This window comes from Lynx rufus, unplaced genomic scaffold (assembly GCF_022079265.1).
Source record: "Lynx rufus isolate CCGP_SWC_20201006 ecotype Redwood Valley unplaced genomic scaffold, mLynRuf1.p SCAF_11, whole genome shotgun sequence".
In the NCBI taxonomy this organism is placed as follows: domain Eukaryota; kingdom Metazoa; phylum Chordata; class Mammalia; order Carnivora; family Felidae; genus Lynx; species Lynx rufus.
In genome coordinates this window covers 27,410,238-27,436,240 of record NW_025814825.1, presented here as the reverse complement: position 1 = coordinate 27,436,240, position 26,003 = coordinate 27,410,238, and the positions used below count along the sequence as shown (strand labels likewise).

The 26,003-nt window shown below is 46.9% G+C and overlaps 1 protein-coding gene and 1 non-coding gene across 2 annotated transcripts; one reads left to right on the top strand and one right to left on the bottom strand.

Moving 5' to 3' along the window:
• Window positions 1-1,677: 1,677 nt before the first annotated feature.
• LOC124507322 (5S ribosomal RNA) lies at window positions 1,678-1,796 on the bottom strand. The gene has a single exon (XR_006960977.1). It is a non-coding gene; the product is annotated as a 5S ribosomal RNA (ribosomal RNA).
• Window positions 1,797-5,339: 3,543 nt separating this feature from the next.
• FRMPD2 (FERM and PDZ domain containing 2) lies at window positions 5,340-24,010 on the top strand. The gene is made up of 6 exons (XM_047072626.1): window positions 5,340-5,447; window positions 9,101-9,248; window positions 11,434-11,648; window positions 13,955-14,053; window positions 19,355-19,698; window positions 23,962-24,010. Exons 1-6 carry the CDS (start codon window positions 5,340-5,342, stop codon window positions 24,008-24,010), a joined length of 963 nt encoding a protein of 320 aa, XP_046928582.1.
• The last annotated feature ends 1,993 nt before the right edge of the window (window positions 24,011-26,003 follow it).

Sequence of the window (26,003 nt, the reverse complement as noted above, 5' to 3'; positions counted from 1 at the left end):
TTTCTCCCTTCTGCTCTGGGCCCCACGAAGCTGATGTTCAGAGATGGTGTCAGCCTTCTGTCCACTCGTTGGCTGTGCCCAGGAGAGGCCCTATGTCTAGAAAAAACTCTCTGCTTTCCTTTACTCTCACACCAGGACCCCACTTACGACATCACACTTACGGCACTGTTGTGTGGGTTTCTCACCAGAAGCAATTCTGGCAGTAACTGAGTGGAGTTAGCACCAGGTCCCACAGGTTTTGTGGGATTGGACTCAGTCCCACAAGACTGCCTCCATCTGGGAAGCCAATCACAAGTAGTAGATCCACAGGTTACCCACACTTCTGTCCAAATTTGGCTACAAATTGGAGGTTCCCATGTCTCCCCCTTGGGTTTGAAAATTGCCTACAGCAGTTCATGGAACCCAAGAAAACAGTTTTCTCGGTATTACCAATTTATTACAGAGAATGTTTTAAAGGGTGCAAGTGAACAACCAGTGAAGAGATGCATAGGCCAAGGCCTGGAAGGATCCTGAAAACAGGACCTTTCGTCCTCATGGGGTTGAGGTATGCCATCCTTCCAACACATACATGCTTTTGGTATTTTTATGGAGACTTTATCACATAGGCATGGTGGATCATTAACTTATTCTCCAGCTCCTCTCCCCCTCCCCCTCCCCCCCCAAAATCAATGGGGAGTCGAGTGAGGTGGAAAGTTCCAAGCTTCTAATCATGGCTTGGTCTTTCTGGTAACTAGCCCCCATCCCGAAGTTATCCAGAAACCCACCGAGAGCTGCCCCTTTAGAACAAAAGACTATTACTCAAGAAATTCCAAGGGATTTGAGAGCTTTGTGTCAGGAACTGGGGTCAAAGACCAAAACTTAGTATAAAATATTCTCCCAGTCTCTTAAGACTTAAGAAATTACAAGGGTAGAAGGAGCTCTGTGCCAGGAAGTGAAGAGAGACCAATATATGTATATGCTATTGTTTTATACCCTGGTTGAGTCAGTAGTTGGGGGTGGGTGGGGGCAATATTGTCACCCTGCCTGTGCTCAGGTTGGCCTCGTCCCTCTTCTGAAAGCACAGCTTGTATGAGGTGCTCTTCACCATAGAACTACTCTGTAGATTCCATCACTCATTCCCTCCTCTTGCTTCTCAGGCTCAGAGAAAGTAAGAGACCCTACTGTTTCTGGCCCCAGTGTCCTTAGCCCTCCTTGCTGGTTTCTTTAAATGCCACCACCTCTGAAAGCAGGCCTCGCGCAGGCTCTCCTCCATGGCCCAGGTTGAGCCTGTACACCTTTGCTTTCTTGCTGGGACTCTGGTTCACACAGACAAGTTATCCCACTTCTCTCCATCTCATTTTTATCCTTTATGAGTAGAGGTAATGTCTATCCACAGAGCTGTGGGGACAGAAGTGCCTGGGATCTGCCTCACAGTAGGGCTCCAGGAATGTTAGCTCCTTCCTAATCAGTCATAGTGCCTCAGCTGGACAGTGTACCCCATGAAGAGCAGGGATAAGGGGTCAGTATGAAGATAATCCTAACAGTGGACATTTATGGAGTGATTAACCATGTGTCAGGCAGGATCCTGAGCATCTATATGTTTTATATCATATAAGCTTGGCCGGAGCCGTGCTCCCTGGGGAGGGAGGGTGCCAAAGGAGAGGTAAAGGAGGCCAAAGGCCAAAGGCCAAAGGCAAAAGCCTACAGCACCCAGTATTTCCAGGTGGTCTCCCATCCAAGTACTAACCAAGCCCAACCCTGCTTAGCTTCCAAGATCAGATGAGATAGGGCGCGTTCAGGGTGGTATGGCCATAGATGCCATTACAAGCTTATGAGATAATTATTATCATCAACCCTTTTTATAGGTGTGGCACCTGAGGCACGAGAGGAAAGGAATATGCTCGAGGTCTCTCAGGGAGTGAGTGGTAGAGTTGGGATTTGAATCCGCGAAGTGGGACTGTAGAGCAGAAGCTTTCACCATAGGGCTGTACTTCAGAAGGTCCTCCTTGGCAGGAAGCAGGGCCAAGAGGGATTCAGGTTGGGGCCTCTGAGGCTGCAAACCTGTGAGCTAGTTTTTGGTGAGCAGTTGACGGGAGTGATGGTGTTCCAAAGCCACAGCTGACCATGGTACAGGCTATGGAACCTGTGCAAGACAGGCTCTTCTGGGCCACAAGGCCAGTTTTGCAGGCTGGTAACTTTCAGTGGCATAGTGGGGTTTATACTCTTGCTTTGGACTTCACCCTTAGTGGCTGCTTTACTCTTTGGATTTTAAAGTTTGGACAAAACATCTTGCCAGACTCTGTAGGGTAGACTGTCTCTGGAACAATTGGAGTTTCGTCTGTTTTATGCCGGTCTCTTTGGAACCTCCTCTGTTGGACTGATAATTTTCTAGCTTACTTCAGCCTGTTTATTTTCCTATGGTATTAATGGTATTTTCCAATATGGTGAACCAAAAGCAACTAAGTAAAGGGGGCAGACACGACAGAAGTCTGTGTGGCTCTATCTCCAGAGTCCGTGGCTCTATCTCCACCCGTGGGTACAGTTCACTAAAAGTTTCTCCCCTACTAAACAGTAGTTCAGTAGGGGCAGGTCCGTATTATCACTGCTGTCCCCTCAACTTGCACAATGCCTGACACATAATTGGTGCTCAATTAACGTTGTTACATGACTGGATGAATGAACAAACAAATCACACACGATAATTGCCATAGTATGGAGTTAAATCCCTGGCACGTGGTAGATAATTCTTGTCTTCTGACCTTTCCTCAGGCATTCAACCACTGTTAAGTAGAGCTCCAGTGCAGCTACTCTTGCTAGGGATGATCGGAGTTTCCCCTGAGGTTTTTTCTGTTCAAGAAGCTACTGTATATCTGGTATCCAACATCGCTTAGCTGGTGTCATGCGTGAAGCTACCAGGAAGTGCCTAGATGGCTTTAGTTCTCAAAATGATATGTGCATCTTGAGTGGAAACATGAGGGAACCTATATTTATTGAGCCCTGCTATGTGCTGGGTATGATTCATAGTCACAGTGAGAAGGGGATCTCTCATGCCAGTTCTGTGGGTTGAGAAACCAAGGCTGGAGAGACCAAGGGACTGGGCCAAGGTCATGTAGGGAAGATCTGATAAAGCTGGAAATGATCCCTGTTGAAGCTGAAATTCATGCTTCTTTTGGTGCGTAATCCTGGTGAGAGCTGAGAGGTGCTATCGGCTTACGAAGGGCAAGTGCCTTCATGCCTTCTTTATTTTTGTGTTCTTTAGGGGCAGGATGCTGGTACGTCTTGTCCTCCACCACCTTCAGAAATCAATGCCAGTGAAATCTACTTTGTGGAACTGGTTAAAGAAGATGGGACACTTGGATTCAGTGTGACTGTAAGAATTATTAGGCAAGCTCGGGAAGTACACGGTTGAAAAGATGTTCATCTGTAGCCTTGGTGGGCATTCCACTCATATAGCAACCTCTGATAATGTGGTCCTGGGCACAAGAAGCACACAAGAAGTGGTGAGCCAAGAATGTCAGTGGGGCCTCCGTTGGGGTGGGGCTAGGAGTTCAAAGACAAACTGGGAGATTTAGGATGATCAGGCACTCCAAGCAGTGCAGTTGGGATTGGGTGATGGGGTCCTGACTCTGTGGTCATGCTGTACAACCAGGAAGGCGCAGCAGAGTGGGGTTGCAGGGACATAAGCTGAAGGTGAGTGGGGGTGACCCATGGTCATCCAGAGCAGCGTCACGGTGAAGCTTGGTGCTCCCACTTCCAAGGACAGGACAGAGTCACCTTGGCCAGAGTGGAGTCCAGGGTGATCACTTTGCACTGGCTTCTAAGCTCTATCTGCAGACCCTGGAGGAGGGAAGGGGGAAAAAAAAACTGCACAAAAATGATATACTCCCACTGCTGGATACATGTGTGAAGAAATCAGAAGAAAAGATAAACTTAGATCTTCATCTCGTGACCTGTAGGGATGTTCGCGATCTATTGTTAAGTTAGAAAAACAAACGTAAGTAATAGAACACTGTGTAGTTAATTCTAAGTTTGTACCTACAAATCAAAACTCAAGCACACAAGATGTGTCAGGCCCGCCTTTGGGCCTGTGCCTGCATCCTTGTATGCTGTTTGCTACTTATGGAGAGATGATGTGGCGCGTCGATGTGACTTCAATTTCTGAACACCTGCCATGGGTCAGTGCTGGGCTGGGTGTGGGGCACAGCTCCCTCATGCTGGCTGTGTTGTTATACTCCTTTTGGGCATCTAACCTTGCTGCACAGCGAATAATGTAGTCTGGACGAACAAGTGAGTATGTGACGTTGTCACATGGAAATGAGGTATTGGGATAGAGTGTCAGGCAGATGGGGGAATCTCTTAGGGAGGTTGGGGAGGCTCTTTCAGGAGGGGGCAGACAGGTGGTGAATTTTTCATTGTGTTTTCCAGGGTGGCATTAACACAAGCGTGCCCTATGGGGGTATCTATGTGAAATCCATCGTTCCTGGAGGGCCAGCTGCCAAGGAAGGGCAGATCCTGCGGGGTAAGGGACGGAGTATGTTGGGAACTGCATTGAGTCGTGTGATGAGCCCTGGCCTGGGGGGTCCAGCCTCCAGGCCTTGCCTCACTCCCACCCTAGACTTTGTGCAAATGATGGCCTCTCCAGGTCCTGGTTTCCTCACCTGGGAAAGGGGCTGATTTAACCTGTTCCACCTGCATGATAAGTTAACAAGGGGATCAAATGTTTGTAGTGGCACATTGGGAAGCAAAAGGTGATTTTAAAATATGAGATTTTAAATAAGCCCATTGCTGCTGGCCTTCATGGGAGAAAGTAGTGCTTCCCATGGAGGACAGAGCATGCATTGGTGACCCCACTTTTTGGTATCCAGGGAGGACACTGGCAAGCCTCCTCTCTGGCCTTCCTCACAGTCACTACACTGAAGCAAGGGGGTGACTTTTATTGCTCTCCAAAATGGCCAGTTGAGCTAGAAAGGGAACCTTGGATCTTAGTCACTTCTAATTTCTCTAGAATTCCTGTGTCTCTGGCATCAACCAGGTCTTTCTGACCTGTTTTGAGATAAAAAACATCCTCGGGATATAAATACAATCCCTAAGTGACTTGAAAATACTTTCAAAAATGGTTTCGGAGGAAAACAGGAGGAAGGATATGGCTCTACAGAGTTGGCTCAACCTCTCTGTGAGCCAATAATAGAAAGATTTCTGTATCATTTATCTATAAAGATGTCCAGAGAGGTGGCTGGCAGCCAGGACCTATCTGGGCTCCTCACAGCTCAGCTTCCTGTCCCTCCTTGAGGCTGCATGGAAGGGTGCTGGGCAGGGGCCTCCCAGAGGAGTGCTTCCTTCAGCCTCGGGAGCTCAGAGACATGACATCTGTCCCCCTCCCAGGTGACCGGCTCCTGCAGGTGGATGGAGTGAGTCTGTGTGGCCTCACCCACAAGCAGGCTGTGCAGTGCCTCAAGGGTTCTGGGCAGGTGAGTGCACCATTATTGGGAGCTGTTCTTCTTCCTTCCAGAGCTTTCCTGGACAACATCAGAAGCTGCAGTTGCTTCTGGGTGGGAGGCGGACAGGCAGGAAACCAAACAAGACTTTCTTCTTTGTCTTTTTGTTCTCTTTCACTCCTTCACTTTTCTATGGTGATGTGAAAGCCAAGAGGAAGCAGAAAGATTTCCCAAGCGGAATACCTCACCCCTGCAAAGACCCTTGGAAAACTTGCTTTTCCCTTGCTGAGATTCTAGAATCAGAGAGCTTAACAGAGCTGATGTGCTGGAGCGACTTCTTGCGCCTCGCTTTGGCTGCCCTCTCACACTCTCCGCTCCAGCCTGAGCTGACCAGTGCTTCCATCGGCTCTCAGGACCGGTCACCAGCTGGCCTTTGCACTTGTAGGCACCCTCTTCCCAGTTCAGGCTATTCCCATCACCCTGGGTAAATTCAGGCCACATTGTCCTGGGATTCTTTTCCCAGTGAAGTAGAAATTCAAGACACCCTGAGCCGAAGGCATGAAGCTGTTATTCTGTGCAGCGCCCAAACAGCATGTGGATGTTACCATGCTGTGTTCAGTTCTCGTCCTGAAGGTGGGAGCCTTTAATGTCTCAGTGTCTAAGCCACAGAGCTGGCGTTGCCCTCTAAGTAACTGGGGAGTTGGCAGAGAGAGGAAGGACTCCTGTGGGCCCTTCTGGCAAACTGAGGGAGCAGAAGGGCCCCTGCTTGCTTCCTTTCCAAAAGCAGTCTTCTGGTTTGTAGTGCAATTAACTTATGCTGGTGATCTTGGTTGACCTAACTTGAGAACAGAGTCATAATTTATTAGTACTCTCTGTTAGACTTTTTCTAATGAACGTGATTAGAAAAGGTACTTCTTGCTTGCTGCTGGCATCTTGCTGGCAGCGATAACAGGTAGGAATTGTCACTCTGGGATCACAGGCTTGGTGCTGAATGACAATGGCAGCAGAAGGAATGTTAGCAGGGCCAAAGCCCCTGAATGGAAGCTTGGCATTTCTAGAAAGCTTCCAGGTGATGTCCAGCCACTGGTTCCTGAAATATGCTTTGTGTAACAAGAGTAAAGAGTGTGTCGGGAGGAAGGATGGGAAATCAAACCAGAAAGAAAAGGGAGGCCAGATTGGCAGAGGTTGAGGATACCCTGCTAGGGGTTTGGACTCTAGGTGATGGGAATCATTGGAAACTTTTTTTTTAATATGAAATTTATTGTCAAATTGGTTTCCATACAACACCCAGTGCTCATCCCAACAGGTGCCCTCGTCAATACCTATCACCCACCCTCCCCTCCCTCCCACCCCCCATCAGCCCTCAGTTTGTTCTCAGTTTTTAAGAGTCTCTTATGGTTTGGCTCCCTTCCTCTCTAACCTTTTTTTTTTTTCCTTCCCCTCCCCCATGGTCTTCTGTTAAGTTTCTCAGGATCCACAGAGGAGTGAAAACATATGATACCCGTCTTTCTCTGTATAACTTATTTCACTTAGCATAACACTCTCCAGTTCCATCCACGTTGCTACAAAAGGCCATATTTCATTCTATCTCATTACCAGGTAATATTCTGTTGTGTATATAAACCACAATTTCTTTATCCATTCATCAGTTGATGGACATTTAGGCTCTTTCCATAATTTGGCTATTGTTGAGAGTGCTGCTATAAACATTGGGGTACAAGTGCCCTTATGCATCAGCACTCCTGTATCTCTTGGGTAAATTCCTAGCAGTGCTATTGCTGGGTCATAGGGTAGATCTATTTTTCATTTTTTGAGGAAACTCCACACTGTTTTCCAGAGCGGCTGCACCAGTTTTCATTCCCACCAACAATGCAAAAGAGATCCTCTTTTTCTGCATCCTTGCCAACATCTGTTGTTGCCTGAGTTGTTAATGTTAGCCATTCTGACAGGTGTAAGGTGGTATCTCATTGTGGTTTTGATTTGTATTTCCCTGATGAGGTGTGATGTTGAGCATCTTTTCATGTGCCTGTTGGCCATCTGGATGTCTTCTTTAGAGAAGTGTCTATTCATGTTTTCTGCCCATTTCTTCACTGGATTATTTGTTTTTTGGGTGTGGAGTTTGGTGAGTTCTTTATAGATTTTGGATACTAGCCCTTTATCCGATATGTCATTTTCAAATATCTTTTGATCAAGAGTGTTGCACGCTGCTGGTGGGAATGCAAACTGGTGCAGCCACTCTGGAAAACAGCTTGGAGGTTCCTCAAAAAACTAAAAATAGAACTACCCTACCACCCAGCAATTGGACTACTAGGTATTTATCCAAGGGATACAGGTGTGCTGTTTTTTTTTTTTTTTAATTTTTTTTCAATGTTTATTTATTTTTGGGACAGAGAGACAGAGCATGAACGGGGGAGGGGCAGAGAGAGAGGGAGACACAGAATCGGAAACAGGCTCCAGGCTCCGAGCCATCAGCCCAGAGCCCGACGTGGGGCTCGAACCCACGGACGGCGAGATCGTGACCTGGCTGAAGTCGGACGCTCAACCGACTGCGCCACCCAGGCGCCCCCAGGTGTGCTGTTTTGAAGGGGCACATGCACCCCAATGTTTATAGCAGTGCTATCCACAATAGCCAAAGTATGGAAAGAGTCCAAATGTCCATTGATGGATGAATGGATAAAGAAGATGTGGTATATCTATACAATGGAGTATTACGGGGCAGTCAAAAAGCATGAAATCTTGCCATTTGCAACCAAGTGTTTGGAACTGGAGGATCTTATGCTAAGCAAAATTAGTCAGTAAGAGAAAGATAAATATCATATGACTTTACTCATATGAGGAATTTAATATATAAAACAGATGAACATAAGGGAAGGGAAGTAAAAATAATATAAAAACAGGGAGGGGGACAAAACATAAGAGACTCTTAAATATAGAGAACAAACTGAGGGTTGCTGGAGGGGTTGTGGGAGGGGAGTTGGGCTAAATGGGGAAGGGGCATTAAGGAATCTACTCCTGAAATCATTGTTGCACTATATGCTAACTAACTTGGGTGTAAGTTAAAAAAAAAAGTGTTACATGTTCAGTTTGTGTCTTAGATCAATCCACGGGTAGCCAAGGGCAGAATGGACTGAGGAGGAGAAGATAGGGTCCAGGAAGCCAAGTTAGCTGGAGCTTTGCCACAGTCCAGCTGGGCATTGGCAATAGGGGAGGAAATGGGGGAGGGGGAGCCCTGGGGGGAGATGTTTCTGATGGTGAACAGGCAAGTCTTAGAAAGCAGATGGACATTTGGAGGGCAGAAGGGGGCAAGCTGGATCACTGCAAGTGTGGCCTCTAGGAAATTAATTGAGGGATGGTTCCATGTTCTGAGAAAGCAGGTGTGGGGGGAGGAATGTTTTAGGCAGTATGGGGAGAGGGTAGTGAGGATGTGAGAGAGGAAGAAGATGAATGTGGCCTTGAATGCACAGAAATGGAGGTACATGTGTTACCTCCAGGAACATTTGTCTAACAGGCACTGGAAAATATGGCTCTGGATCCTAACAAGGAGGCTAGATTGAAGATTTTCATTTGAGATTCAAATGAAGCAGCTGGTGGAAGTATCAGAAAATTAAGAAGCAATTGCAGGGCGAAGGGAGAGCCTCCTGGTGGCTACATGAAGTGTAAACTGAGCTTGTCCACCCATCTTCTAGGTTGCAAGACTGGTCTTAGAGAGAAGAGGCCCCAGGACCACACAGCAGTGTCCTTCTGTTAATGGCAGGATGGCAGACGGATGCACGGCTGTTTCCTTGGCAACAGCCTTGCCCGGCAGGCCTGCGAGCTGTGTCTCAGCGACAGATGGTGAGAGAAGAGAGAATTGAGTGTTACTATTGTTATGTCATCCTGTGCTGCCTTTGAATTCTCAACTCAAAAGAGAGAGCAGGAAGGCTTCCTCTGGGTTCTCAAAGGACAGTGAGCACGATGTGGCTGGCTTTCGGATGCAGTGGAAGCCAATCTGATGGAATATGTTTCTGGGGAAAAAAAATACATTGTCCCCAAACAATTGCTAGGCATAATTCTCCCCAAGTTTTCCGAGGTTTCTTGATCAGCTGCCCGAATGCTTGTGTGTAAATATGTAGGAATGAAATTGGAATGAAAGGGTCATGCATTTCCTGACCAGATCTCCACATTCCAGCCAAGATATTTGTAACAAAAGATCTGGGGAATGATGAGGCAGGCTGGGAGAGGAAGGTGCTCAGAAATCTAACCTTGCTATTAGCATCATTTAAAACCGTAAACCTCCATAGGTTTGCAGGGACATCATTTGCGTATCTTCTGAGAGGTGGCCTCTTTGCACTTCCCTGGTGACTTTGTTTCCTGCTAGGAAAACATGTATTTCTTTTGTATTTCATGATTTGGAGCTTAGCCATTTTTCAATCCCTTTATAGAGATTTTCCTGAAGGTGTAAGTCAGGTTGAATATAAGGTAGACATAGTGAGTGACGGGGTTGGGTGGAGGGGGACGCGTGTGCATAAGATGAATCTGTTTCCTTTTTCATTGCTCCTCTGCTCACTCCAGTGAGGCCCTTCGACAAACTATCAGATGGGGGGAGGGGCCTAATGGTAGTGATGGTGAAGTTGGTCGCACAATACACCTGAACCTAAAAGCGTTAGATGCTTTCATTCTTGCCCCAAATTAAGGTTTACCAGCCAGTGCTCTGTCCTATTGATCGATTGCCAACTGAGTTGAAGGCAGACCAGGAGAGACCCAGAGACCTCTTTTGCTGTTAGACTATGGAGGTTCCTGAGGCTGTGTCCCTCTTTGGTGCCCAGAGGTAGCTGTTTTGTCTTATGGTCCATCCACATGGCTGAACAAAACAGCAGCTAAAAAATTTCCACAGAGTTTACCATAATTTTCTCCATGGTCTAGTGATCAAAATTTTGTTTGAAGTGTGCTAAAAGTGATTGAGGTTCTAAAGGAGTAGTAGGAATATATATGATATACGTTTTACTAAACAATATGGGCATATTATGTCTGTCTATAAACTATATCTTTACATATAAACTTTGCCGATTATCTAGAATTGCTTTGTCCAATATGGTAGCTACTTGCCATGTGTGGCTATTGAGTACTTGAAATATAGCCAATCCAAATTAATAAAATACATATTCAATTTTTGAAGACTTAGTTCATAAGAAGGATGCAAAATCTCTCACTAATATTTTTTCATATTGATTACATGTTGAAATGGTAATATTGTAGATATATTGGGTTAAGTATACTATATGATTAAGTTTATTTTTACCTATTTCTTCTTACTTTTCTTTAAGCTTATTTATTTTGAGAAAGAGAGGGAGAGCGAGTGTAAGTGGGAGAGGGGCAAAGAGAGAGGTGGGGGAGGGACAGCGAGAAAAGGGAAACAGAGAATCCTAAGCAGGCTCTGCATTGTTAGTGCGGGGCTCAAACTCACGAACCGTAAGATCATGACCTGACCTGAAATCAAGAGTTGGACACTTAAGGGCCTGAGCCACTCAGGTGCCCCATCTTACTTTTTAAAATGTAGCTGTTTGAGAACTGAAATTACATACATGGTTCGTCATTTGCATTTGCACCTCACCTTGTTTCCATTGGACAGCACTGATGTAATGGATCTAAGTGTAACGGACTCTGTCATAAAAATTAGCAAAATGAGGGGCGCCTGGGTGGCGCAGTCGGTTAAGCGTCCGACTTCAGCCAGGTCACGATCTCACGGTCCGTGAGTTCGAGCCCCACGTCGGGCTCTGGGCTGATGGCTCAGAGCCTGGAGCCTGTTTCCGATTCTGTGTCTCCCTCTCTCTCTGCCCCTCCCCCGTTCATGCTCTGTCTCTCTCTGTCCCAAAAATAAATAAACGTTGAAAAAAAAAATTTAAAAAAAAATTAGCAAAATGAAATCTTTTTGTGTAAAGCAGAAATAATTCTTGTCTGCTTGACAGTTTGCATTTTAAGGCTGGTCAGTTTCATTCGTAATCTGCTGTCAGATTTGTCTTGTTTGCATCCCACAATACAGGTCCTAAGTTTGAAGTCACTCTGAAAAAGAATGCCAGTGGCTTGGGATTCAGCTTCATGCAGATGGAAAGAGAGAGCTGCAGCCATCTCAAGAATGATCTGGTGAGAATTAAGAGGCTTTTCCCAGGGCAGCCGGCTGAGGAGAACGGGGCCATTGCAGTTGGTGACATTATCCTGGCGGTGAATGGAAGGCCCACAGAAGGCCTCGTCTTCCAGGTAGGAGACCATCTGGCCCTGTGTGCACACTGACCCCACCCATGTTTCTTTCAGGCCCACCTAACATAAGGAATACCCTGGGCTCTCGAAAGTCACACCAGGGGCCTGGATCAGATAAAGAGAGCAATTGGTGGAACATTCTCACATTTAATTTTCTGTCTCAGTTCTTAAATATCTGACCTTGAGTAAGCCTTGCTTTTAATTAGGTTTATAATGGAAGCGAAGATAAAACCCTGGCTCTGTGCTGGCTAAAGCACACCTAAAATTCCAGAAGGGGGATATATGGGCTGAAGAGATTACAGTAGGTCCTTTTCTGCCCTTCCTCACATTTCTCTTTTAAATTTACAGTTTTTGATGTGTCGTGTTGCATTGGTTGTCCTGTATGTGATCAAAAATGTAATTAAAAGAAGGGAGAGAGTGAAAAGTGGACACTTGTCTTAATCTCAATGAAATATTATGCATATGCACAAAATCTCAATGAAGTATTATGCATATCAGTCAGGGTCCTGGCCGGAAATTGAGTCACTTGAGGAGAGTTTAGTAAAGGTGTGAGCTGGTTGTTAAGAAGCTCAATGGAGAGTATAGAGCCCTGGGGCTGGGAACAATGGGTGCAGTTTCCCCGTCCACCCCTCTCAAGTCCAAAGGCATATGGGGAGGAGCAATTATACAACCCGGGAAACTGAGAGAGCTGGTGAAGTGGACGTGGTGACATGAGCTGTGATATTAGGTGGCAGACCCAGCCATTCTGCACAACCCCATGAGGAGGAAGACAGAAAAACAGACATCCACCTCCCTTCTCTTCTGCCGCTGATCCTGCCCATGCTCCCATTGGCTGAGCCCAACAGGAAGTACCTCCCTCTCCTCCTGTCTCTGATCCCTGCCCATGCTCCCATTGGCTGAGCCCAACAGGAATCGTGGCTGCAGTCTGCACAGGCCCACCTCCAGAGCACAGAGCAAGGTGGATTAGTCACTCTGGACCGGGTTGTGAGAGGTGGGGAATCCTCGGGACAGCGTATGTTTGGGTGGTGATATCTTCATCTATCTAGTGTGGGAGCCAACTGTTTTGAGAGAACCAGTGCTGGGTCAGCAGCTCTCTGAGGAACTAAAGACACAGAGGCGGGCCATACACGTGGTCTCAGAGCTCGCAGTGGTGTGGACAAACAAGAAAACAGACCCGACTGTGGAAAACAAGTGTCCTGAGAGACAAAGCTGCTTGCCCCGGGGAACCGGGGAGGGAAGAAACACATTCTGTGGAAGTCCATTGTCGCCAAGGGGGGGGGGGGGCGGGTATTATATGGCGTCCAGATTAGCGGTTCTCCAGTGGGGATGATACTACCTTTCAGGGGACATTTGGCAAAAAATTCACGTATGTTTGTGGTTGTCACAACTGGCATCTGGCATCTAGTGGGCAGGGACCAGAGATGCTGCTCAACATCCTACCATAACAGGACAGCCCCACAACAGAGTTATCCAGACTAAGATGTCAGTAATGCTGAGAGGCCGAGAAATCCTGGCCTAGATAAGAAACAGGAGCTGTCAAGGCACCCTGGGCTCTGAGAGAGTGGGTTGGAGGGAGAGGCTCAGCACGGTGGGAGCTTAGGATATGGGAGCAGAGGGGACAGGTGGGAGAGAGAGAGTGGGGGCGAGAGGCAGGTGAGAACGGGTCCTGCGTGCTGGGCTGCAGAGCTCGTTGAGTGTGAGGTGAGCCAGAGGGGGAGTTCAGCAGGAGAAGGACCTGGTTATATCTGTGCTTGGAAAGAGCTCTCTTGAACAATGTGGAGGAAGGAAGGTGGGTGACACTGGAGGAGGCAGGGAGCAGAGAAGAAGGCACTGCAATTTCACAGGTGAGAGCTTCTGAACGCCGAGCTGAGCAGTGGAGCAAAGCTCGGGGCCAAGGGGCAATCTTTAGAGATTGGGGTGGTGGAGCGTACATGACTGATGGCCCCTGAGATGAGGGGGTGCTGAGAGGAAAGGGAGGTTGAAGTGATGAATAGCTATTTGCTTGAGTCATTCTCTCAGTGAAGAAAAGGCATCAGTATTGGCAGGTGCTGCCATGAAAAGACCCTGGGCAGACCCTGGCCACTTCTAGCCCAGCACGTCTGCATTGCCTGCATGGGAACTTCAGGCCCGTGGCTTTGGCTTCTCTCCCTTCAGGAAGTCAGGCCCAGAGCAGTGTTCTCCAGAATTCTCTGGAGGCAAGAAACAGATCAAGGGGATGGTGCCAGAGAGATAGTGGGGAGCCCGAAGGAGGAGCTGTCACAGCTATGCCACTCCCACATCTAACCACAGATTTTGGTTTCTCGTAGGAGGTGCTCCATTTACTGCGAGGGGCATCACAGGAAGTCACGCTCCTACTTTGCCGACCCCCTCCAGGTGCACTGCCTGAGATAGACCAGGGATGGCAGGTAAGATGGGGTGGTACCCGCTGGTGCCTTCAAGCACCCCTTTTCTTGTCTGGTGGGTCCTGAGAAACCCCACTTTGTTTTAGGTAGGGTTCAATGCCATTTTCTTCCACTGGGGCAGGAAAATAGCTGGCCTCCAAACGTCAGTCTGTGAGAAGTTCATGAGATTCTATCTCTCTCTTCTCCTTGCCCTCCCTACTCTGCCTGTCCAATGTTTGGGTCTTCCTGTAGAGAAGTAACATGTTTAGATCTTGTCTGTGAATCTTCTGGAGCCAGGGCCTCTGGCAGCCCAAGCCTCAGAGAGGGGAAACGAGGATCAAGGGGAATCCATACAAAACCAGACTGAGGGAAGGTAAGAATTTCCATTGTGAGGAATGAAATGGAGAACAGGGTGTATGTCCACCCTCCTAAAGCATGAATTAGACATGTATGGTCTAGTGCAAAGAAGAGGCATCGAAATCAGGAAAATTCAGAATTTTTGCTTTGATACCTATATTGGGTTCTCCAGAGAAATAGAATCTACGGGGTGTGTATGTGTACGGGTATATGGGTAGTTGGAGGTGGGGGGCAGTTAGGGCATGGGCTCATGTGGTTGTGGGGGCTGCAGTCTAAATTCTGAAGAATAGGCTGGTAACCTAGGGAGGAGTTGGTGTTGCAGTGTGCATCCCAAGGCATACTGGAGGCAGAATTCCTTCTTTCTTGGGGATATCAGTTGTTTTTTCCTAAGGCCCTCAACTGATTGAATGAGGCTGACCCACATCATGGAGGGTAATCTGCTTTACTCAAAATCTGCTGATTTAAATGCAAATCTCATCTAAAAAATGCCTTCCCAGGAACATCCAGGCTCCTGTTTGACCACGTGCCTTGGTTCTGTGGCCTAGCCAAGTTGACAGATAAAATTGATCGCAATGCCACTTGTGGGGTCCCCGGGACACAGACTCTGCAGCAGAGATTTGAGTGCAGGAGGTTTATGGAGCCAGCTCTTGGGGACACCCCTGTGAGGGTGAGGGAGGCAGGGTTGGACAGTCAGGGAAGTTACTGTGTGCAGCTGCAACGGGGGCCTGTGTTCATGCCACAGGGAGCTTTGGAGCTGGGATGGCCCCTCTGAGCCGTCTTGAATTAGGGCAAGAGAACCTGTGCCTTTGCATTTTGTATCAACCAGCGCTGGAGTGGGGCTGCCCCAGAGGGGACCTGACTTTGGCTGAGACAGCTCCCTTGAGTTGAGCATGATTCCTGCGGAAAGGCTAGCTGTGAGCTGTCAGTACCCAGCATTCCCAGCAGCTGGAAGATGAGGGATTCGTCCTGGGGAGGGATCTGTGTGGGTACCCTGCAATCACCTGCACCTGTTCTGCCACTCACTGGCTGCATGGACCTTGGGACAATTGCCTGACTTCTCTAGGTCTCATGAGTCATCATTTATAAGATGTGGATAAAATCGGTCCCTTATCACTGGGGTGACAGTCACTAGAGATATCACAGGGGATTTTGTGACCCAGATCCTTTTGATTCTTGGACTCCAAGAGGTCATTTGATATACACTTTGGTGTATAAAATTGCCAAGGAAAGGAAATCAGAAAGCTGCCAGCTTGGAAAAGAAGGTAGGTATAGCAGTTGTGTTGAGCAACTGACCAGGGTGCGAAGGTCAAGCTTCACACGCACAAAGATCAGGCCACAGGGCTTGTGTCTTGTGTTTTTGCTGAGGTATCTGGGAAATGCCAGGAAAAAATGGTCCTTCTGTTCTGGAGAATAGATCCACCTGGGAGGACCCAGAAAAGTCCCGTGTGAGGGCTTGGAGTGAGGTGTGGTAGGCATGCTTTCTTTCTCCTCAGACTGGAAGGCCAAGTGGAAGAGGAATTTTCCTTCATTCATGTGGCTTCAGAGGTCAGATAGAAGACCAATGAAGGGAGCATTTAGTTCATAACTAGAATAAAGTAATCATGGAAAGGAGGCAGTCATACAAAATCTAGAGTAAAGTCAATCCAAGCAGAAGTGATAGCAGGTGTGAAGGAATGAACCTGGATGTTTGAGGGACAAAAAGTAACAGGTGTGCCTGGACTGCAGTTAATGGAGGGGAATGTGGAAGGGGAGAAGCTATAGCGGGAGTCAGGGGCCACATTGTGTAGGGACTTATAGGTCTTGGCCATGTGCGGATTGCATCTTGGCTGCGATGGGAGGCCACGGGGCTGGAAGTGGTTTGAGGGTGAAGGGTTAGGCAGGAGCATACCCTCATCTGGTCTATACTTTAGAAAGACCACTGAGCTGGAGATGGACTGGAGCACAGAAGCCCTCAGTCATTCAAGTAAGATACTGCATGCAGCTTGGAATCAGGTTGCAGGCAAATAGTTGATAATAAGTAGTCAGATGTAGGATACATCTGGGGGGTAGAGCCCAAAGGATTACTTTTGGCTTAGATGTGGTCAGATGGAAAGAGAGCAAAGTTTGCCTTGGACAACTGGTTGAATGATGATACTACTTGCCGAGATGGAATGTATTTACAGAATGCAGCTTAAAGTACGCGGCAGAGAAGTGGTAGTTCTTTTTTTTTTTTTAATTTTTTTTTTTCAACGTTTATTTATTTTTGGGACAGAGAGAGACAGAGCATGAACGGGGGAGGAGCAGAGAGAGAGGGAGACACAGAATCGGAAACAGGCTCCAGGCTCTGAGCCATCAGCCCAGAGCCTGACGCGGGGCTCGAACTCCCGGACCGCGAGATCGTGACCTGGCTGAAGTCGGACGCTTAACCGACTGCGCCACCCAGGCGCCCCGAGAAGTGGTAGTTCTTAATAGCATCTAGAACTGAAATGCCATAGAACAGTCAGGGGGAGATGTCAATTAGGCATTTGTTTTATGGAGACCTGGCATGAGGTCAGGGCTGGAAAAGGTAGATTTGGGAATTGTCAGCAAATAGTGTTATTTGAAGCCATGACGTGGATGAGATCACCTTGGGAAAGAGTGCAGAGAAGTAAGCCATGGGATCTGCCCAAACACTGAAAGGTCCAATTCAAAGAAATGAGACAGCAGGGGCACCTGGGTGGATCAGTCGGTTAAGTGTCCAACTCTTGGTTTCAGCTCAGGTCATGATGTCACAGTTTGTGAGTTTGAGCCCTGCACTGGGCTCCATGCTGATGATGTGGACACTGCTTGGAATTCTCTGTCTCCTTCTCTCTCTGCCCTTTCCCCACTCGCACTGTCTTTCTCTCAAACTAAATAAACTTAAAAAAAAAAAAAAAAGAAATGAGACAGCAGAAGAGTAGGGGCCTGGGAGTGGTGGGAAAACCAGCAAGGGCAGAGTTCAAAGGAAACTCAAGTAGAGTAAGTGAGTAAAGGATGCTCTCAAGGACGGAGAAACCAGTTATGTTGCCAGGAGACAGAGTGAGGTGAAGACAGAGAATTGTCCTTTGGCTTTAGAAGACATAGGTCACTGGAGACCCTGATCAGAGCTCCTTTATTTGAATGATGTAGGCAGAGGCCTGGGTGGAGTGGGTGCAAGGAGAAGTGGGGAGACACTGACAGAAATAGTGAGTACAGGCACGCATTTGAAGAACAGAGAAATGAATGACTTGGTTCTTGGAGGAGGTTGGGACAGGGATGCAGGCTGGTCGACTGATTGCTGTGGGGAGGTGAAGGATTCTTATCTGAATGTGCCCATTTTCACTGTCAAGTAAGAGGCAAGGTCAGGGGGATGGTTGAGGAGAGAGATGAGAAATAGAGTAGAGGGAGAGAGAATAGGAGAGAACAGGAAACTGACTTCACAAAGGAAGTGGAGAACGATTATCTAGAAGTCTTGAGTGCCCACTTGACACCTGTGCCCATACGCTTGGCATTAGTCAGTGGCTCAGAAGCAGGCATAAAGCCCACATAGAATGTCACTAGGAATTGGAATTACAATATGGCACCTGCATATAACACTGAATCGAGGCAAAATGGAGGCACGTAACACAGAATGGGAACTCGGGGTTTTCTTTATTTTTAAGGGAGTGTTTATGGGATAGAACCATGGAATCTTAGCAGAGGAAGAGGGTGGAGTTAGTAGGGAAGTGGTGGTGGTAACGTACCATGGACTGGAAGCCTTGAAGAGGGTGAAGGATCGCTATAGAGTGAGTACTGGGGATGATGAGTTGGCGGGAGAGGAATGGTTGAAAATGAGATTTTGGAGGTCTCATTACAAGAGAAAATATAAATGCTCTTACTATTTATTCTTATCTCATCCACTTCAAATTTTAATTTTTGGTATATCCCTTATAATTTACATTGTGTATCAGTAGACTAATAAGAATTCGTGGTTTATAATTAAATAAAAGTGTAGCTTTGGAAACATAGCCCCCTCTCGTTTGGAGGAGTGGGCAATTGGCAAGGCGAGGAGATATCCAGTGTCGGGGGCAGAGTAATAGTATCTGTGTTACAGGTGAGGGCAGGGATGGGAGCTCAGCCCTGTCTGGCTCTAAAGTCTGTGTTCTCTGTCACATCAGGGGTGTAGGTCATGGGACGGAAGTGCTAAAAGATAATTTTCAGGAAAAGGTAAAATCATGACTCTCACATAGATGTAGAAATGAATATATGTTAAAGATTTTATCTAACCCATTCAGTGAAGGAACCAGGTAGATATTAAAACTGGTTCGAAAGAGATTTCAGAGGAAAACAAATTTGTTTATACAGAGTTATGAAATAGCTCAAAGTGGAAAATACAGTACAGTCAGATAACCCAGAAAGTTGTGCTGTAAACAATGCATAGTTTCCATCGACGTCTAGATTTTTTTCTCCAATAGAAAGTTGAACGGTGTTAATGTGCACAGTGTGTCATCAAAATCAGAACCTAAAAGGCCCAACAGGGATGTAAACAGTTGAGAGCAATCAAGTAATGTTTGGAGAAGTGAGGGGGACACCTAGGGAAGGGAATCAGGATGGGAAGGGAGATGAGGCTGTGAAAAGGAGCCATCATGGATGAGGACAGATAAAGACAAGAGTTTACAAAACTCATTTCTTATTGGAAAGTGAGAGAAAGAGTCAGTGTTACTTCTGCTTCCATGTTTTTTTGAAGTTTTTAAATTATTAAAAATAATGTTTACATTTATCAAGAGCTTCCAATGCCTGAAGCTAAGGGGTTTAGAGATGGTTACTTGGGTCATCTTGGGCCCAGTGGGAGCTGGGGTCCTGACAGCGGGAGACTGACCCCAGAGTCCATCTTTTAACTGCTTTGCCCTACAATCACACACAAAAAAAATGGTTATTTTTAAAAGAAGCACTTTTTAGACTTTGCTTAGTGTGCACCATTGATCCAATAACCCTTAGCATTTCTTTTAATAGACACCTGTGCTCTCAGCAGACAAAGAATTCATCAGGGCAACTTGCACTGACTCTGAGCAGAGCCCGAGTCTGGATCAAGAGGACAGCCGGAGGGACAGTGCCTCCCCAGACACAGGGGAAAGCTTGGGTCCCAGGCCCGAGTCTTTCCAAAAGGCCACTGGCAAGGCACAATGGGACCAGGACATAGAGAGACCCTGGGCCACTTCCTCGATGCGTCGTCAGGATTCCCCCCCTCATTTATGCAGACTTCAGCAAGAAATGGATGCATCCACATTGGCCACCTCTTTGGAAAGGGATATGAGGCAAAACTGCTATTCGGTTTGCGATATCAGGGGACTTGAAAGGTAAGAATCACCACGTTCGCAGACACTTTGTAAATGGTATGCATTTCATTGCTAGAAATTGCAATCAGTTAATAACTGTGTTCAGATGCTTACTGGCCCCAGGACTCTGCTAGGCCTTTGGAGGGGAGGTGGGAAAAAAAGAAGCATAAGGTTTGGAGTGGCTGCAACCACAGTTTGTGAGCTTTTGGGAAAGCTACCCTCACCCCATGGTCCCCTAGTACCCTTGGAGCCTGAGGATGGCAGGCCTCTGTTTTTTCCCAGCACACAAACCTTTGTGCTGCATTCTGCATGGCTTTTTAAAGCATTGTGGTAAGAAAGAAGGTCCCTGGTATGCATCACCATTTTTTATTGCTAATGTTACACTTTACAGTCAATACCAGCTTAAAAAAAATCTATGTCTTCAAACACCAGACTGAAACATTCATTTTCATAGCCGCTTTTAAAAAGTTCGTTTATTTATTTTGAGAGGTGGGGGCAGGAGGGGCAGAGAGAGAGGGAGGGAGAGACTCCCAAGTAGGCTCTGCACCTTCAGTGCAGAGCCCGATGAGGGGCTTGAACCCACGAACCGTGAGAGTCAAGAGTCGATGCTTAACCAACTGGGCCACCCAGGTGCCCCATTAATAGCCATTTTAACTCAGGCTTCATTTTGTGCCCACCCCCCACAAGTATTTCCAGTTTTCCATCCTGTTCTGCTGAAAAACATTCTCTTTGATTCAATTTGACGGTATTTATCATGTAGAGTCAAGGTGCAGGGGAACCCGTTAGGAGCAGAGAGAAGGTACAAATACTAAGAAAGGGTGAGATACTACTTTGAGGCATGTCCTAGCTAGATACACAGGCACAAAGCAGGCAAATAATGAGGAACAATGGTTTGTGTTTGACGCTGTATAAACCCACTGCTATGAAATGGCTCTTTTTTGTTGCTCATCCTGGAAGACTAACTAGGGCAGATCTGTAGGGACTGATAGGTGACATGAAGTCTGAGGCAGCAGGTGTAATGAATGCAGTTAGACAGGGCGAGATCTGTGACTAACAGGTGCCAGGCATGTGTTCCCTAAAAGCATCCAGACACAATTTTTATAAGTATACTGCACCCGCCAAACAAAAACTAGTGTGCCAAGTAGAACAGAGTGGGCAAGCACGATTCACCAGTAGAATTCATTTTCATTGTCTGAAAATGCATAAATACAAGTGTATTTATAGCTTCTTACAATTGCATTCTAGGCAGTAATAGATACACTTGATCACATGATAAAGGAAATAATCTACAGAGGTTTATCCAAGGACAACTATTAGTGTTATCTTATAGGAAATATAGAAGGAACTGTACTTCCTTATAGGCATGAAGCTCCTCTTTTGGATTTTTAAAAGTTTTACTGCCAGAGAGTTCAGGGTGATGGATGGAAATGACGAGCATTGGATTATAAAGTGACTGTGGGTTTAGGTACAATACTGGAGTTTAACTTGCCATGTGCTTGTAATCTGATATAGTTATCAGCTATTAATAATTGGCTTGTTTGTTTTTACTAATTGTTAGTTTGGTCACTGTTTCATTCATGGAGTCACAGAATCTGGGGGTTGTTCGATAAAAAATGATCTAATCCAACCTCATATCCCGTCGTGAAATCTGTTGTGTAATATCCCTGCAGTAGGGGGCCTGCTTTGCTTGAATACCTCCAGGGATGCAGAACTAGCTACCTCTTTTTTTTTTTTAAGGTTTATTCATTTTTTAGGGACAGAGACAGAGCATGAGTGGGGGAGGGGTAGAGAGAGAGGGAGACAAAGAATCTGAAGCAGGCTCCAGGCTCTGAGCTGTCAGCACAGAGCCCGATTCGGGGCTCGAACCCATGACCTAAGCTGGTCAGACACTCAACCACCTGAGCCACCCAGGCACCCCAGAACTTGCTACCTCTTAAAGTGGCCCGTTTTATCACCATGTGGTTGTTGATCAGAAAGTGCTTCCTTGTGTTAAAGTGAAATCTGCCTTTTTCTGTTGTTCTACTTATACATAGATGCTTGTGTCCTCCTATCTTTTTTGTCATTATTTTTGCAAGAAATATCACATTATTTTTCTGAATCAAATTAAATTTGACTTAGTGTTCCTACTTGAAAGGGTGTACCCGATGTCCAAAATATTCCATCTTTGGAGGGGGTTTTTCTCTCCTAGAGTTACACAAGAATCCTGAGGGCTTTTCCAGAACATTCTGGGAGCGCTTTTGATATTCAGTTGGTTGTGGTTGCTGCCCCATGCTTCTTGTCCAGGCCGATGTGGTCCAGGGAGCCACAAGTAGGACGGTCTTACTGTTTCTCTGTCCTGGTTCCCTCCATGGTCAACACCTTCCCTTTGCACTTGACCTTTCCTGTGATGGTCCTGGTAATGATGATGCTCTGTCTTCTCACATTTCCTTACTTCACTTTTACCGTGTTTTCTTCCCCCTATTCAGGGACCTTTCTCTGTCTCTGAAGGAAGGACTCAAACCACGTTAGCTTCTCCTCTAATGGGACACTAGCTTGCTCTAGATGCATATATAGTGACTGTCTCCTATGGGAAGAAAAGCACGACACATGCCCAGCCGTCTCTGAACACGTTCCCCCAGTTCCTGGTGGGGTTGTGGCTCTTCGCAGATGCCTTTTAGAAGTGTCTGTACCTCAGTTCTGAGGTGGCTGTCCCAGGCAACTGCTCTTTCTGGAGTTTAGAACAAAAAGAGCATGGACTCCTTGACTGTCTAGCCTTGGCTTCAGCTCTACCACATACTGTGTGTGCCTGGAGTGTTGACTTCTCGGAGCTTGAGGTTTCTCAAATGTAAACAAAGACCACAACAGCCCCACAGGGCACCTCGCGGGTCAAAAGAAGTAACACAGGCAGAGTGTTATCACAGCGCCTGGCTCCTGGCTCGCAGCGGGAACTTAACACAAGTCAATTTCTTTCTCTTTCTTGAATTATTTCCAGCTAAAGAACAGGTCCTGTCAACTGAAATTCCCAGCAAACTGCCAGAATTTACCGTCTACCAGGTGGCTACTCTTAAAGCCAGGTGGCTGCCGGCACCCCAGCAAGCCCAGAGTAGTCATAGAGAAGATGAGGTTTTACTTTTCCTTCCTTCCTTTCTCTTTTCTTTTACAGTTGTATATCTGGAGACTGCCATATCGCAGTAGATCTTTAGAAAGCATGTTAATAAAGCAGTACAGTATATTTCCATGGAGGAAGGTTAGAACTGTGTGCCTGCTGGCAGGATGGCTTGACACTTGGCTAGAGTTGCATCTTATGCAAGGTTTATTTCTAAAGTTAGGGCATAAGGCAAAAATCACATCAAGTCACATCACCCTGGAACATCACTTTGGAAGGCGCAATGTTATTTGCTCCCCTGGTAGGGGGACAGATCACCTTTTCTTTGGTTGAGCCTCAGGTGAAGGGCCTTGCTGTCTGCCAAATGGTTATCTTTAAATGCTGGACTCAGAGGAATGAATGGGGATGGCAGATTCCAGGCTTCCACTTGGCCTAGGGGCTACCACGCCCTCTCCACACACTCTGACCCCCTCACCTCTTGCAAGGAGCTTACTAGAAAGATTGGAGGAAGATGGTGGCGGGCGGTAAGGGGTGAACTATCAGGCACTGCAGTGGCCCGTGGGCACGTGTTGCCACCTGCTTGTCCTCTGCCTGGAGGGAGGAGGGTAGGCAGGTTCCTGCTATGGACAGGGTGGGGTGCGGTGTGGGCTGACCTCGGCAGCAGGCTGGATTTCCCATTTTCTGATGAAACTTCCACATTGTCCCCTTCCATGTTTATAAGAAAATGCATTTTCTACACAATTTGGTCAAGTGCTTTAAGGTTTTAAACTGATTTTTCCTCAAAGTGCTTAGTGATTTTAAATATTACTTTCTTAAAGTGAGTGTTCTCCTTTTATTCCTGGTAGCATACAGTCTCCTTTTTGTGCATGTGAATGTGCATATATTTACATGAAACACACATTGACATATACCTGTAGGTCTCCTGAGCAGAAATAACGTCTTTTTGACAGTGAAACTCAGGTTGGGACAGACATGCCACTTCTCCCAGGGAGGAGGACAGGCTCTCTGGGGGTTTGGGGGCCTGTAGCTATTGAGGGGCACCAGAGCTGAGTTTACAAGAAAGAGGCGTTTCGAGAAAGGGAAGGGAGGATAGTGGGCACATAGTAAAGCCAACCCATTGCTTTGGGTGTGGTGACAGAGGCTGATAAATGAGGATTTGCGTGTTTGGTGAAAAGCTAAACCTGTGCATTTTTTTTTAGATTTTCCTACTCACCCTCTCTAACCAGGCTTTCGACAGATATTTTCTGAGCACATTCTCTGCATGTTTGAAGCACTGTACAAAATGCTCTGCCGTCTGTATGGACTGCTTTTTCTAATCAAAAGGCGTGTGTGGTGACCTTTGGGCAGCCCCTGGAAGGCTTATTCTTCATGTTGTGTCTGCGTCTTCACTGCCAGACAATGCGCCCCACTCACCGTTCGTCTGCCTCCTGTGTCACACCGGGAGTAAATGTCACTCCAGCTGGCTGCTTTTCCAAATAGGCACTTTCTCAGCGCTCAGAAAAGGACTCGATATTTGCACAGAGTGCTTTGAAGGTCACCTGCTTGAGTTGTTCCCAGCCTCCCGCTTTGGCCCTTTCCCTCTAACCCCTCTGTTGAAACGGCATTCATAGTCATAGCGATAACAGCCCCTCCTATTTACTGAGGACTTACCCTGCACCAGGAGCCATGGACGGATGTACCAGAATTATGTATTCCAAGCATCCCAGAAATCCTATAAATTTCTCGACCTTCTCACTTTTCAGATGGGAAAACTGAGGTCCCAGAGAAGTTAATAAGCTTTCCCGAGAACCGAAGTCATGGCCCAGAACGGAGGCATAGCTCTGCTTTTGATGCCATGTCCTCTGGCAAGTCCCCCATGGTCTCCTGGGCTCCGTAAGGAGCTCCCCTTGCTCCCATAATGCTCTGTGCTGCCGCTCCTATAGCACTTTCTCCCTGGATTGTAACATTTGTTCACCACTCACTCTTCCCATTAAATCAGGGGATCCTCAGGCACAGGGGCCATCCATATCTTATCCAATGTTCAGAACAGTCTCTGGCAGGAGCTGTTTGGACCCTGGCTGGCTCTCCTACGATGTGCTGTGATGATCATCCTGAAAGCAAGGCAAGATGGGGAGAGGAGTTTCTTATCAATGCTGGAAGACACATGGGTTTCTGTTTTCTAGTCCTGAATTGGACAGGGATGATGAGGAAGGGGACATGTGCCATCTACCTGAAGCCACTTCTCCCACTGTGGAAAATGAAGCCTATCTTACCATCAACTCTGCATGGGAAGGCCAGCTACTCTGTGAAGAATGTTTGGAGGAAGATTCAGGGACCATTCCCTTGCCACAGTTCTGTTCTTGGAGTGCCCTCTCAGAGTCTTTGCCTGCAGAAGAGGCTTGTGAGAGTGACAGTGAATGGGAAGACCTGAAGGAGGCTGTGGACCCGGAAGATGGCACCCTCAGGTGGGTGTCACTCTGGGTGGACTGAGGCTGGGCTCAGTGTTCAGTCCACTTTGGCTGGGTGATGGTCTGTGGGCATCACCTCGTTCCCCTTGCATCCCCTTGGGGGGGGGGGTCACACCTCGTCATGGCATTCACCACGGCCCATGTTCCATGACAACACCCTATAAGATAGGGTCACTGTCATTCCCATTTGGGACTTTCCCAAGGTCACACAGTGGGTAAGTGACAGCCATAAATCATCCCAGCTCTTTTATTCCATGGACCACATTTTCGGGGCCTTCCTCTGCTGCCATCTATATGTGGCCCAGTGCCCTGTCTCTTTTGGGAGGGCTGCTTGTGAAGTGCTCATTCCTCTTTTGTGTGCTCTTGCCTACCCTTGGGCTACATAGATTTCAGAGAAGTGTCTCGGTGCCCTGTAGTGCAGTCCTTCTCAACAGCCTCTGTGGCTCACAGTGAGCTCTTTTTTGATCGAGGAAGTCATTCTGTTAACTCAGGATGCCACCAGAAGTTGGGACTGGGTCAGAGAGCTGGAGGCAGATTGTACCGATGAAGACGAGGGAAGAGTAAATGTGACAAAAATCCTCTGACTAGGAGCAGAGCGGGTTAAACTCTTGACAGGTTGGTAAACCCACCCAACGTTCTGTTAAAGTGCCTATAACATATGTTGTTCCAATATTTTATTATTTATTTATTTATTTATTTATTTATTTATTTATTTACTTATTTAAAAATTTTTTAAAATGTTTGTTCATTTTTGAGAAACAGAGAGAGAGGAAGAGAGAGAGATAGTGGGGGGG